The sequence below is a fragment of the Typopeltis vanoorti genome, chromosome 17, assembly GCF_054136105.1.
Source record: "Typopeltis vanoorti isolate ZY-2024b chromosome 17, IOZ_Tvanoo_1.0, whole genome shotgun sequence".
NCBI lineage: Eukaryota > Metazoa > Arthropoda > Arachnida > Uropygi > Thelyphonidae > Typopeltis > Typopeltis vanoorti.
In genome coordinates, this window is record NC_143565.1 from 92,643,386 (window position 1) to 92,656,614 (window position 13,229).

General features: G+C 35.7%; 1 protein-coding gene across 1 annotated transcript in view; it reads right to left on the minus strand.

The window, feature by feature from the left end:
• LOC150097640 (serine/threonine-protein phosphatase 4 regulatory subunit 4-like) overlaps nt 1-13,229 on the minus strand; it is a 296,902-nt gene that overhangs the window by 46,767 nt on the left and 236,906 nt on the right. The window contains exon 11 of the mRNA XM_090406964.1: nt 4,270-4,389. Within this exon, the coding sequence (XP_090263090.1) occupies nt 4,270-4,389 (120 nt within the window). The remainder of the gene's footprint in view (nt 1-4,269; nt 4,390-13,229) is intronic.

The following is a 13,229-nucleotide window of genomic DNA, read 5'->3' on the forward strand; positions in this document are numbered from 1 at the left end:
TTTTGTAAACATGGCTTCTCCCCAACAAAAGGTTTCATAAATTCACTGAACATCAGTACCATGGAGAGTAAGTATTAATTATTAATATAATTATAAAATAATAAGTATTAATATAAGAATTATATATATATATATATATAAAATTATATTTTTACTTATTTTTTATAGTATGGAAATCCTCCTCTACAGACCAAACATGGGACTTTTCAAGCCATTTCAGGCCTCCATTAAACAGAGCAGTAGTCTCATAACAAGCAATGAAATTCATTCCCACCTATAAACAATTGCGAACATACATGCCTACAATGCAATTCTAACTTACAGCTTGTTGGTTGTAGAGCAGATACACTAACTAATCAGCCAAGCAAACCGAATGTCATGCCCAATATACTCAACATTCCAGGAAACTGACATACTCTTCTTTGCACCATTTCCAGAATGTCATCTATTTGAAATCCAGGTGACCAAATCTGCACACAGTAACCCAAACATGGCATTTATCAGACCATGTATGGGTTACTGTGTGCAGTGGAACCATAACCTCTTTACTTCCACATGTTCAAGTCCTTTTTGTCATTGATATAACCTGTTCTTGTCATTGCTATTCTAGCAATGCAGTCCTTAAATTTCAGGTCTTTATCTCTACCTTATTTCCTCCACTTCAAATATATTTTCTCAAAAGGTAAGGGTGGAATACAGTGTATTCCACCCTTACCTTTTGATCTTGAGGACTTAAATTTTGCAACAATAAACTGTCAGCCTGATCAGTCATGTGCCTGCACAGTCAATTTCAATCCTTCTGTAAAGATGCATCTTTTCTATCCATCATAGCAATCCTCAATTTAAACCTCTCCAAATATCATTCACATACAATGTGAATAATAAGGATGCTAAATCAGATTCCTGAAATATAGTACTAATGACTTTCCTCTTCAGAATGCTGGTCACCCATATTTACATATCAACTTGTTGTGTGGCAATATACCACTGTATATGCAATCATTTTCAATTCATTTCTCACCGTGTTGTGATGTGTAAGCAACATACTAAAACATCATCATCAACAACCATGGGTCCAATGCCTGTAGGTGTCTGCTGCCAACTTGATATGATTCTTCCATTGCATTCTGTTTTGTGCAAGATGACTCAATTTGTGTATAGAGTTTCCACACCATTTGATGATGTCATTGCCCCATTCTCCGTTTGGTCTTCCTCTTTTGTTCTTTCCTTCAATCATTCCAAACAGCAACGTTTTTAATTTTCTCTTATCATTCATCCTACATATATGACCAAATAGACATAGTTTCCTTTTGATTATTTTCTGGATCAGGTTTTCTTTTGGTTGTATTCGTCTGTAGATTTCCTCATTGTTCACTTTCTGTATCCAGCTTATTCTCAAGATCTTTCTATAGCACTTCCTCTCAAATGCCAATATCCTCCTTTCAGATTCTCTCAGGAGTACCCAGGCCTCGCATCCACAGAGCATGCTGCTGAAGATAATTCAGGTTTCTACAATGTGCAGTTTAGTTTGCATCTTTATAGCTTGGCTCTTCCATATTTTGTCCATGGCTTTTAAAATAGTTGTTGCTCTGGCTATTCTAACTTTTATCTCTTTTTTGGAGTCCAAGTCATGCGTCATGTGGTATTCAAGATATGTGAAGTGTTCCACATTTTCCAGTTGAAATCTGTCTATCATAACTGTTCAGTAACTCCTGTTGTCTGAATATCATTGTTTTAATTTTTTCAAAGTTGACATTTAGTCCATATCTTTTTCCTTCTGTGTATAGTTTTTGCAATGTCTGTTCCAGCCTTGCTGCATCTTCTTCAATCAGGACGATGTCATCTGCAAAGCAGAGGTAGCTTATTCTCATGCCTCCACCTTCTTCTTCTTTAATCTTATCTAGTGTTCTTCCCAGATGAGTGATGAAAATGATTGGTGATATTGGGTCCCCTTAAACAATTCCAGATACATAGTGGCCTGTAATTTGAAGCCTCAGTCATGGTACACTTTTGTGCCCTTATTTTGTACTCTTCATCCACTCTTTTGACATCTTCTCTGAAGCAAGACTTTTGTTAAACATATCAATGGTGATATCAGTTCCTTGGAACAGTTTCTTAAAACCTACTAAACCCTCTTCCACCATTCTCTTCTCACTTGGCTTTGTACAATAACATGCTCATTAGGAAGAAAAACAGTGTTGAATTGCTTATTAATGACTTTAACTATAACCTCCATAGTGGTTATCATTTCCATCAACTAACATTATCCTTCTCATAATCATTGCTTCTTCTACTGACCACATATCGAAAGAACTGTCAGGGGTTTTTCTTGCCTCACCAGCTAAACTCTGCTCACACTCTTTTGTTCCCCTTACTATCTGTAATGCTTTCTTTGTCTGTTCTTTATTTAAGTTCTTAAGTTTGCTCGAAGAACTCCAATGGAAATAGGAAAGCTCTTCATGAAGTTTAAGATTAAAGGAAGGTTTTTTAATCTCTTGTTCCTTCTAGCAATCTTCCAAGGCAGTGGATGTGTTCAATAGTGCTTCTGTTTTTCAAGAAGTCTGCTTGATTTTTGGACAGAAGAGGTATTCATATTCAGTTTAGAGGTTCTATTATAGAGGTTCTGTTATAAATTTTAAGTGTGGCAGGAAGCAGTGTGATTCCTCTGTAATTTTCTGGGTTGTTCAGAATATCTCTTTTTGGGTGTGTGTGGTGTTGCAGGGGAGGAGGTGCTGTAATTAGGCCTTCTCTCCATTGTGATGGAATGTTGGATATAACTAGAGCTGTATCACAGATATGCTGTTTCAAAAGTGCTTTTCCTCCATGTTTAATAGTCTCTGCTGTTATATCATCCAATCCAGGTGCTTTGTCATTCTTTTGGGTTTTTTAGTACAGTTTCCAATTCTTGCATTGTAAAATTGTTACACAAAATAGGAAGTTCCTTTTTGGATTATGATTTCTGGCAAAGCACCTGCAACAATGTAATAATAAATTATTAAACAGTTTATCAAAGTAGTTCTTCCACAGTAAGAGTTCTTCATTTCTGTCTTCAGGTATCTTGCTATGTTTATCTTTTATTTTTAGTCTTCCTTTCTTTGGTGCATAAGGAATTGGCTATCTGTACATTTCTTTGGTTCTATAGGCATTTGGATACAGTTCTAATTTATAATAGATAGCCTAGAATGCAGTTTTCCTTGTAGTTTCAAAAGGCCATACATACTTAAACCTTTAGTTGTGTTAGCTGAGTATGTAGATTGTGCATCCTCTGATTCTTGTATTGCTGTTTAATATTACTGCATTTCTTTATCAATTCTTCAGTGGTTTGTGTTACCCATTTCCTTTGAGAAGATGAAGATGTCTTGGTGACCAAAGTTTCAAAGTCTTTGCTACTACTTCATGGATAGACTGTATAATACAAGTGAAGCTCTGAGATGGTTCTCCAGGCACCGAGCATTCCATTAGTTTGTTTGCTTCTTTATAGGGGTTTGTATGGCAGGAAGAGTTAGGTCATTTCAGTGATATTTATCTCACTTTGTGTGTGTGGGTTGCACAACCTTCATTGTGTCCTGTTTTTATTGCATGGTGATTAGGAAGAAAAAAGGGCATCATCTATGGAAGTTGTATAGTGCTTTCAGTATGGGTGTGCAGACTACATTGCCAGAGGTAGCTGCAAGTGCCCAGACAATGACTTTAAGGAGTATCATAGGTAATGGTTAGTGTGGTATCTCACAATGAGTCTTTTGACTCTCTGGAGATATAATAATAATAATGTTTTGTGTGAATAATATAGCTATTCTATCATTCCCTCATCTCTACTGCCTTAATATACAATCTCATTCCAATTATTTATTTAGTTTTCTTCAACATTAGTTATCACAAGAATGGAATCACTAGAGAAAGACAATCAAGCAGCAGATGAAAAAGCACTTGGTTATATTTGAAGAAAATGTCACAAATATCAAGCTTCAGAGAGATGACCAGAGATAGAGCCAGATGGCAAAGTTTTGTTCATGAGGGTCTCAACTCATCATCTGCTGGATGAGAAAGAAGGAGATTCACTATTGCAATATGCTTTGGAAACATGATTTTTAAACTGCAAAATTGTATGCTATATATATATATATTTCTATATTTTAAATGATTAATTTCAGAAAAAGGACGAAAATAAAAATACAATTCAAATGAACATTCTTTAACATTTGTCACTTTCAAAGTTAAAATTTATGACCAGTATGCAGCTAATTTTAATTAGTCAATTAAAATCTGTACTTCATGAAATCCAGATGCAATGGTTCTTCTAACATTATAATGAGGATCTGAACAAAGGTCAGAAAAAGTTCTATATAATTCTTCACGGAAATTCTCTGGTCCAGCAAAGAGCACCATAGCCTATATAAAATGGAAAATTGTAATGAGTTTTTCATTTCATGCATAGATTAAAGAAAATAACAGACTTAGGATGAATTAACAGAAACAGTAAAAAGAGAGAGTTTAAGTATTCATCTATAACTTTCTCAAATTTATCATGTTCTATTTATAAAACCTTATCATTTATCATCACCATCAGACTTCTATAAAATCAAAGACTTACGTGAAATTTTACTGTCAAACATAGATAGCTCATCAAACAATTCCTTAAACTCATTCACTACTTCCATACTTTCAAGCAATATTATTATTATTAACATCCAACCTCCACGATGAGAAGTAAGAGACTCATTGTGGGAGGTACACACAAAGCTCAGCCAACTGTGCCTTAAACTGATTCAATGTGTCTACATTCGCAACACACTCAGGCAATGCATTCCCACCAACCACTCTCCATGCAAAAATTATCCTCAACTCCTCTGCTCATACCCTTCTTATACAGTTTCCATGGGTTGCCTCTTGTTCTACCCCACCCCCATTCTATGAAAAATCTCTTCCATATCTGATAACAACCCCTGCCTAGATTATGTCTCAAACATATTCCCCCCCTCCTATTCATGAGACAATGCAATTTACAATCTCTTAATCTGTCCTCAAACTCCACATTCCAAAGACCATTTTTGTGAATCTTCTCTGATCCCTTTCAATATATCTTCATCACCATTAAAACCTGGTGATCAAATCTGTGCACAATAACCCACATGAGGCCTGATGCAAGGCCTTATACAATGGCAATTGCCATTATTCAATGTGACATTTTCATAATTTATGTAATGTGGCCCCCTGAATTTCAGGTCCTTGTCCACTACCACTATTCCCAGATCTCTCATCTCTTCTACCTCCTTTGAAGTTTCCACACCAAATGTATACTTTACATTCCAAATTTCAACATCTTATGCTTTAGAACACTGAACCGACAGTTACACTTAACTGTCCATTCATGCAATCTATTCAAGTCCTCCTGTAAGGCCATAACATCCCAATATCATTAATATACAAATTGAATAATGTTCCCAAAACTGACTGCTGCAGCACACCACTAATGGCCTTCCTCTTTTGGGATATTGCTCCCACATATACAACTTTCTGATACCTATCTGACAGCCAATCACTTATCCAACTCAGAAGTCTGTTATGCAATCTCATCTGTTTCAATTTATTTAACAGCTTGTTGTGCGGCAGTCTATCAAAAATTTTTGCAAAATCTAAGTATACCACTGTATGTGCATCTCCCTTGCCCAAAGCAATTATCATCTTGTTATAGAACACAAGTAAGTTAGTAAAACATGATCTTCCTTTAACAAACCCATGCTGATCACCAGTGGCGGCTCATGGCTTGAAATCGTGGGGATGCTGCAACTTTCGAAATATACATACACACTGTAAGTACAGTGCATACGTGTTTGGATAAAATATCAAAATTATGGTAACAATTTTAAAAAAAAATTAAACATGAAATAATATTGTTTATTATCGATAAAATAATACAGTTTGGTATAATTCAAAATTACTTAAAAATAAAATATATTCTTCTTGTTTTGTTTCATGAAAAAATATTGTTTATTATCGATAAAATTATACAGTTTAGTATAATTCAAAATTACTATAATAAATGTTATGTCTTTAATTGTAATGTCCAAATATTTAAAGAGACGGAGTAAATACGATAAGCACTATGATCACTCTACTACTGGTGCAAACTGCATATAAACAACAGTGGAACTGCACGATGGACAGTGCCACATTACACTAATAGCTCGTATTTCACTAACATGCATATGCTTGCGCAAGTAGCAATATGACACTGTGGAAAACAGTGCTGCTAGCATCCTTCGCCCTCCTAAGTGCTACAAGATGGATTTTTATTATTATTTTTTTTACAAAATAAGAGAATTGTATAGGATTGTTGATGATAAAATTAAATATTACAAGCAAATATAAATAAATTAATAAATATATTTATATATCGAGAAAATTGGGGGTGCTGCAGTTCTGCAGTGCCTATGCACGAGCTGCCCCTGCTGATAATCACAGAGAACACTGCTGTTATCAACACATCTCGCAATCTTTCTAGTACCTTCACCACAACTTAAGATATACAGGGTGTTCGGGATAAATTTGACATATTTATAATTAATTATATTTTTCCGTAAGTTACATGTATTAACACACACTTCTCTTCATTTAAAAGTTTGGACCCTTCTTCATTCATATACAAGATGTCAGAAAGGATGGATAGCTGGAACCCACCTGAATCATGGAAGAAAATAACTTGTATCATGATGATTCGTGCCCGCCATCAAAATAAGGATATTACGACTGCTGCCCAATGCTCCCTGAATACAGTAAAAACAATCAGGCATGAACTAGAGACTTGCAATGGTGACTACGAGGATGTAGCAAGAAGAAAGATCCCTAGCAGACGATCTGATTGCGTTCGTACAGCAGAATTCCTCGCAAATCTGCAGGAACAGGTATTGAAGAACCCTGGCATTGGAATTCGGGCTTTGTTCGTGGAGTTGCTAACTGTAGTCAAGCCCTGGATAACAAGGGCAGCCAATGGTAGGCCGTATGTATGGCAGCAGGATTCGGCCCCTTGCCACACCTCTGGGAAAAGTCAAAAATGGTTGTCTGAAAATTTCTACGACTTCACCAGTCCAAATGTTTGGCCTCCAAACTCCCCAGACCTTAACCCCATGGATTATTTTGTATGGGGCGCAGTTGAAAAAGACACCAATCGCACTTCCAGTAATACAAAAGGCCAGTTAATGGATAAAATTAAAACAGTTTTTGCGGCCATTCCCAGGGAGACTGTAGCATCAGCTTGTTCGAGGTTCCGAAGCAGAATTGAAGCTGTGATCGATGCTAATGGTGGTTATTTTGAGTAAATCTTGTTGATAGTATTGTAATTAACTCTGCCTGTAACGTTTTTTTGTCAATTCATTAAATTTAATAGATACAAAGAAGATTTTCTTTTTCCTTACGAAACTGTCAAATTTATCCCGAACACCCTGTATATAGCTTTGCCTATAATTTGTAATTGTATAATTTGCCTATAATTGTCCACTTTGCCAAGTGGAGATAAAAAGGTGGCACACCATTTGGCAGCTCCTATAAGAGGAGATGACCTTGCTAATGCTTCTGCCTTGGTATCTCCACTTGGGCCTGGCTCCCACTGAAGAGACCTCAATAAAGGTCGAAACTAGTCTGGGTAGTGGCCCTTCCCTTAATGCATAACATTATACATATCTGCAAGGAGATGTGTTTTGCATTATGGGAGATACTGAGATAGGAGTGTTGGTAACTTGCTCCACCTTTGCAAGGAGTTGCCTGGTGTTGTACCACTTTACCCCAGTCCTGAAGATACTTTCAGGCGCAAACTTGGTTTGCACACACTTGGATAAAGGATTAAACTAAATTTATCAAATTTCTTCAAATACCTCCTGCTCACTCACAATTAAGCCATCCTCTCCTATGTCCTCTACACTTATATTTCTCATGATTTCATCCTGAGGATGAAACACTTATAAATTGATCACTGAATACTTCAACAATGTCTTCTGCAGTTGTCATTCTACCATTTTCATCCATTAGCATCATCTAACCATAATCATTCTTCCTTCTACTTACCACATATCTAAAAAATTCTCTAGAGTTCTTCGGATAGTTTTTGGTATCAAGACCACATTATAATATAAATAAAGAGTTTATATAAAAATAAACAATTAAAACTCAACAAGTTTCTTAAGTCTAAGACTTACATCATCAGGCTACTGGTAAAAGCCTATTAACAATTAATTACACATATTATATGTTTTTGATAACTTCCCAATTGTCAAATATAATTGATAAACCAGAATACAAATGGTAAATTCATTATTGTATGCATGTTGGAACATTGCTAGTTGTTGCTATCATGTTCTGTGGTATTATGCGTGTTACCTAGATCTGTAGCATTTAAATTTTTTATGAAAGCATACCAAACTTGGTGTAAGATTAAGCCTTGATTTTTGTTAATTTGTGTGGGGATCCTAAGCATTTGTGAGGCTTCCTTGAACTTTCTTCTAAAACAGTTACCATCAATATATGACATTTTTGTTTGTTGCCAAAGTACTTGATAGCCAGTAGCGGCTGTGTCAAATGCCAGGTCTGATTTATACTCTCTTCTTTTTTCGACATCTTTTACATGTTTAGACATGCTGATCTCTCCCAACTTTCCTGTCTGGCCTACATGACAAATGCCACAAGAGCAATAAATTTCACAGATGCCTAGTTTTTTCATGGGGTGATGTGGAAATTTTGGTGGATGTAGGAATCTTGATATTTTTTGTAAAGGTAAAAAAGCCACTTTATGTTGTACTCGTGGAGGCAATGCAGCAACTTTGTGACATTCTTGATGTAAGGCAGCGTGATTGCATTCTTGAAATCTTGTTTAAGTAAGGGAGTTGTAGGAGATGTATTAAGAATTTTATATGAGATTCATTGCTTTTGTGGCATTTATTATGTAGGCCAGACAGGAAGGTCAGGAGAAATCCGTATGCCTGAACATGTAAAAGACGTCGAAAAAAGAAGCAAGCATAAATCAGGCATGGCATCTTACATGACCACTACTGTTCATCAAGTACTTTGGTGAACATATATTGATCGTAACTGTTTTACAAGAAAATTTAAAGAAGCCTTGCAAATGCTTAGGATCCCTACACAATGCAATAGAAATCAAGGCTTAATTTTACATTAAGCATGGGCTGCTTTCATCAAAAATTTAACTGTCATAGACCTAGGATATAGCATGCATGATACCACAGAACATGATAGCAACAACTAGCAATGTTCCAACATTGCTAGTTGTTGCATGAATTATCTTGCTCATTGATAGCCTGGATAGCAGACCTTATGGAATCCCTCATTAACCAATTCTCTAATAATAGAATCTCCATACACTGCCATTCTCGAATCATTCGTCTTCTTTTTCTCTTTCATTCTATTATTTTGCACTAGTTCTTTGTTTCCACTAAAGATCTAATATCACTCTGCATATTCCTCACATTTTATTTTGAATAACTCTTTCTTCAAATCTTGCATTTTGGCAATTTCACTCTGTCACTCCTGTAGTCTCACTACCTCTCATTCACCTTACTTCGGTTTCCTCATTCATACTTCATTTTGTTTCCATATCACTTAATTCTGCTTCTTCATTCTAGAGTTCTTTCCTCACATGACCATACAATGTTAACAATATGTCTGTACTCAAAATTTTAGGTTGCCCTTCCCACCATCAATCCCAGATCCCTTATCTCCTCCATCTTTAGTAAGATATCTTTATCAGTCATATGCTCTAAATACCAGCTTTGATTTCCAAAATTTAAAACATTACACTTTGCAAGTCTAATCTAGCAAATCTATTCACTTACCTACTCATACAGCCTATTCAGATCCTATCTAAAACCACATCTGCTCTACACCTCATATCTCTCCCCAACTTTGCATCATTAGCAAACAGCTGCATATCCCCACTTAAACCAATATTATAAACATACAAGTTAAACAGCAATGGATCCAAAACAGACTCCTAGGACACACCACTAGTGACTTTTCTCTTTCATGACACTGCTCCTCATATAAAACTTACTGATACCTATCTGACAGCCAATCTCTCATCCAACACATTAATCTATTATCCAAGTCCATTAATTCCAATTTAATGACCAACTTGTGGTAATCTATCAAAGATCTTTGGAAAATATAAATATACTATTGTATATGCATCATCCTTATTTCATTGCATTCGTTACCTTGTTGTAATACATAAGCAGATCGCTAAGATGTGCAATCCCTTTAAACCCATGCGACATCAACCTAATTCTGGATCCTAGCCTTCAACTGACCTCTCCAACATCTTAAACACAACTCCAGACAAAGATTAGCCTATAATTTGAAGCTTCAGTCTTATTGCCCCTTCTGTGAAATCAAACAATCTGCTCTCTTTCCATTCCTTTGGGATTCACTCCTTGAAGCTGCTTGTTAAACAAGAGCAGCAATACTACATTGACTCACTGGCACATTCCCTTGACAATGCAGTGATATGCCATGAAGTCCTACTGCCTTACATCAAAATTATTGAAACCCTCATATACTTCCTTCTGCTTGCTCACCATCAGTCTATCCTCCTCTACTTTTTGTACTTAAGATGACATGTATAATGTCACACTTACAAGGATGAAATACTATGATGAATTATTCATTAAATATCTCACCCATATTCTCTGCAATGGTTATGATCCTACCATTTTCACCAACTATCATCCAGGGTTTTTATTAGCTAATTTCTGCTCATACTGTACCTTTGCTATTCCTCTGGATCACTTTCCTGGACTGTTCTTTGTGCTCCTCATGTAACTAATTATCATCATTCATCTCATACTGACTTTGTAATGTCTTCTTCTTTCAAACTATCTGATTAATCTCATCATTCATCCATTCTGCACTTACCTTTTCCCCCCTCTTAACCTTTGGAATACATTTAGACGTTGCTGCAGTTAAGCAGTTCTTGACTAGTGGCCAAGCAGCACTGATCTTTCTAACAAACTCTTCATTTCATACTGTACTATGATCTTGTAATTTTGCATATATTCTTTCCTCACAGAATTCCTGATATAACTGCCATCACCTAGGTGACTGCCTCATGGTTAGTTGCTTTTATTAACTGCAAGGGGATTTTACAACCTATTTACAATTAATACCCTCTTTTTGAAATGTTCAACTTTAAGATTTTTTGATCTGTTAGATACTGCCTAAAGTGTTTTTTTTTATTTATTTTTATTTTTCTTTATTTACAGAAGAAGCAACTCAAGCTATGAAGCCAGTGTATTATGGTGAACATAAAATCATTCGTGGCTTAAATGTCTGTGTTTTCTGGCCAATTTGTCTGTTCTGTAGAATGAAAAACCCTGGAACTGCATGAGACTGACCAATTCATCTTCAGCTGAAACACCTTTATAAAGATTCCTCTCATCCTAGGAAAGAATCAAACCCAGATCTTTCCATTCAAATGGCATCATCATCACTGAGCTATGCTTGACATAGTGGATCCTCAAAAACTTGAGAAATTCATTATTTTTTGTCCCTAGATACCACTCTTCATTTTAATCTATATTATTATAATTAAAATCACCATCAATGATCCTTCTCTTGTTTGAAAAATCTATTTTCCTATATATATATTTTCCCCTCCATCCTCCACATTTCAAGGCCTATAGCAACATGCAACTAAATATTTCATCCTTTCTCCTTCCACTTCACATCATACTGCCATAAACGCTGTCACGATCTTTCCCTATTCTTCACTATCATCACTTATCCTATAATCCCCATATTGATCCGAGGCTACCCCATGTCCTTCAATGATTACCACTTCTTCCACCATTCGCCTTACACCATATCTCTCTGTCTACCCTACACCTTATTTCCCTGTCTATCTTGTTCTTATTCCTGTTCTCTCATTCTCCTCTCTTATATCACTTACCTCTCCATTTCAAAAACGTCTTCAGTCTCTTTTACCTTACTCATCTGCTCTCTTCACATTACCTCTTACTTTTAAGATCACTTTTTCACCCATCTGACTCATTCCAAATCCATTCTAATGCAGTCATCCAGCATTCATACAGTTTCAACTTTCCTTAAAATTCATCCTACAAATTTACAAACTGCACTCTTTCTCCTTACAAAATTCTGCTACCACGTTATGAGTTTTACTCTCCATCTGAACTCATCACTGTTAATATCTGGGCAACACACTGACTACCATTCCGACCACTGTTATCCTTTATTCTCCTCACCAATAATTCCCCTGATATCCATATTGCTGCATTCACGTTTTGCTCCAAGTCATTTCTACAGTCATCTACTCCTGCTCCATATTCAAACCTTCAATCACCATACTCATCCTCCCTTCTGAAAAGCAAACCTTTACACCCTCTCATTCACCACACCTTAAGAAATGAAATTCCCAAATGATATCACTCCCGAATCATTTGGTAACTCCCATGTTTATCATTAATTTCATTCATATCAATTCTCCAATTTCAATTTGTATACACCTCAACTATTAACTAGCTTCAACAACTCAGCTTTAAAATCTTGCATCACTTTTTCACTGTCATTCAGGTTTGTCATCATGCTATCTCACATTCTCTTTTTCACTCTCACTCCAAGTTCCTTTCATGATGTCCTTAAAATTCAGGCACATTTCTATATCTGAACAAAATTCAGTACCATCCCATTTATCCAAGGTAAAGAAATGAAGAATAAGATTGCAAAATTAAAAAACATGGAAAATTCAATTAAATATTTCATATTATTATGTAAGTACATAAAATTTCTCAGAAAATAACCATTAAAAGGGGAAGCCATTTTCATGAGCTGCTTTAAGTTCTTCTATATCTTAGCAGAAGTGATAGTCTCATAAATTTTAAGTAGTTTGGAAGACCCTACTGCAACCATCATTTTATAACAAACTCACTCATTATGACAAACTATTCAAAAGGACAGATCAAAGTTCCCATAAGCATAATGCTATACTAAAGGAAATTCACTGTTGCAAACTATCTACTGTAATAAACTATTCCTGTAGAAAGTTTTTTACTTGGTTACAAAGTAAATCACACCTGCCAAGAAATTATATTCTTGTTTAACCCTTTATCCAAGTGTAAGCAAACCAAGCTTGCATGTGAAGTATCTTCATGACTACGCTACTTGTATATAGAGGCTGATGACAATACATCAGTTGCCTTAGTATCCTATAA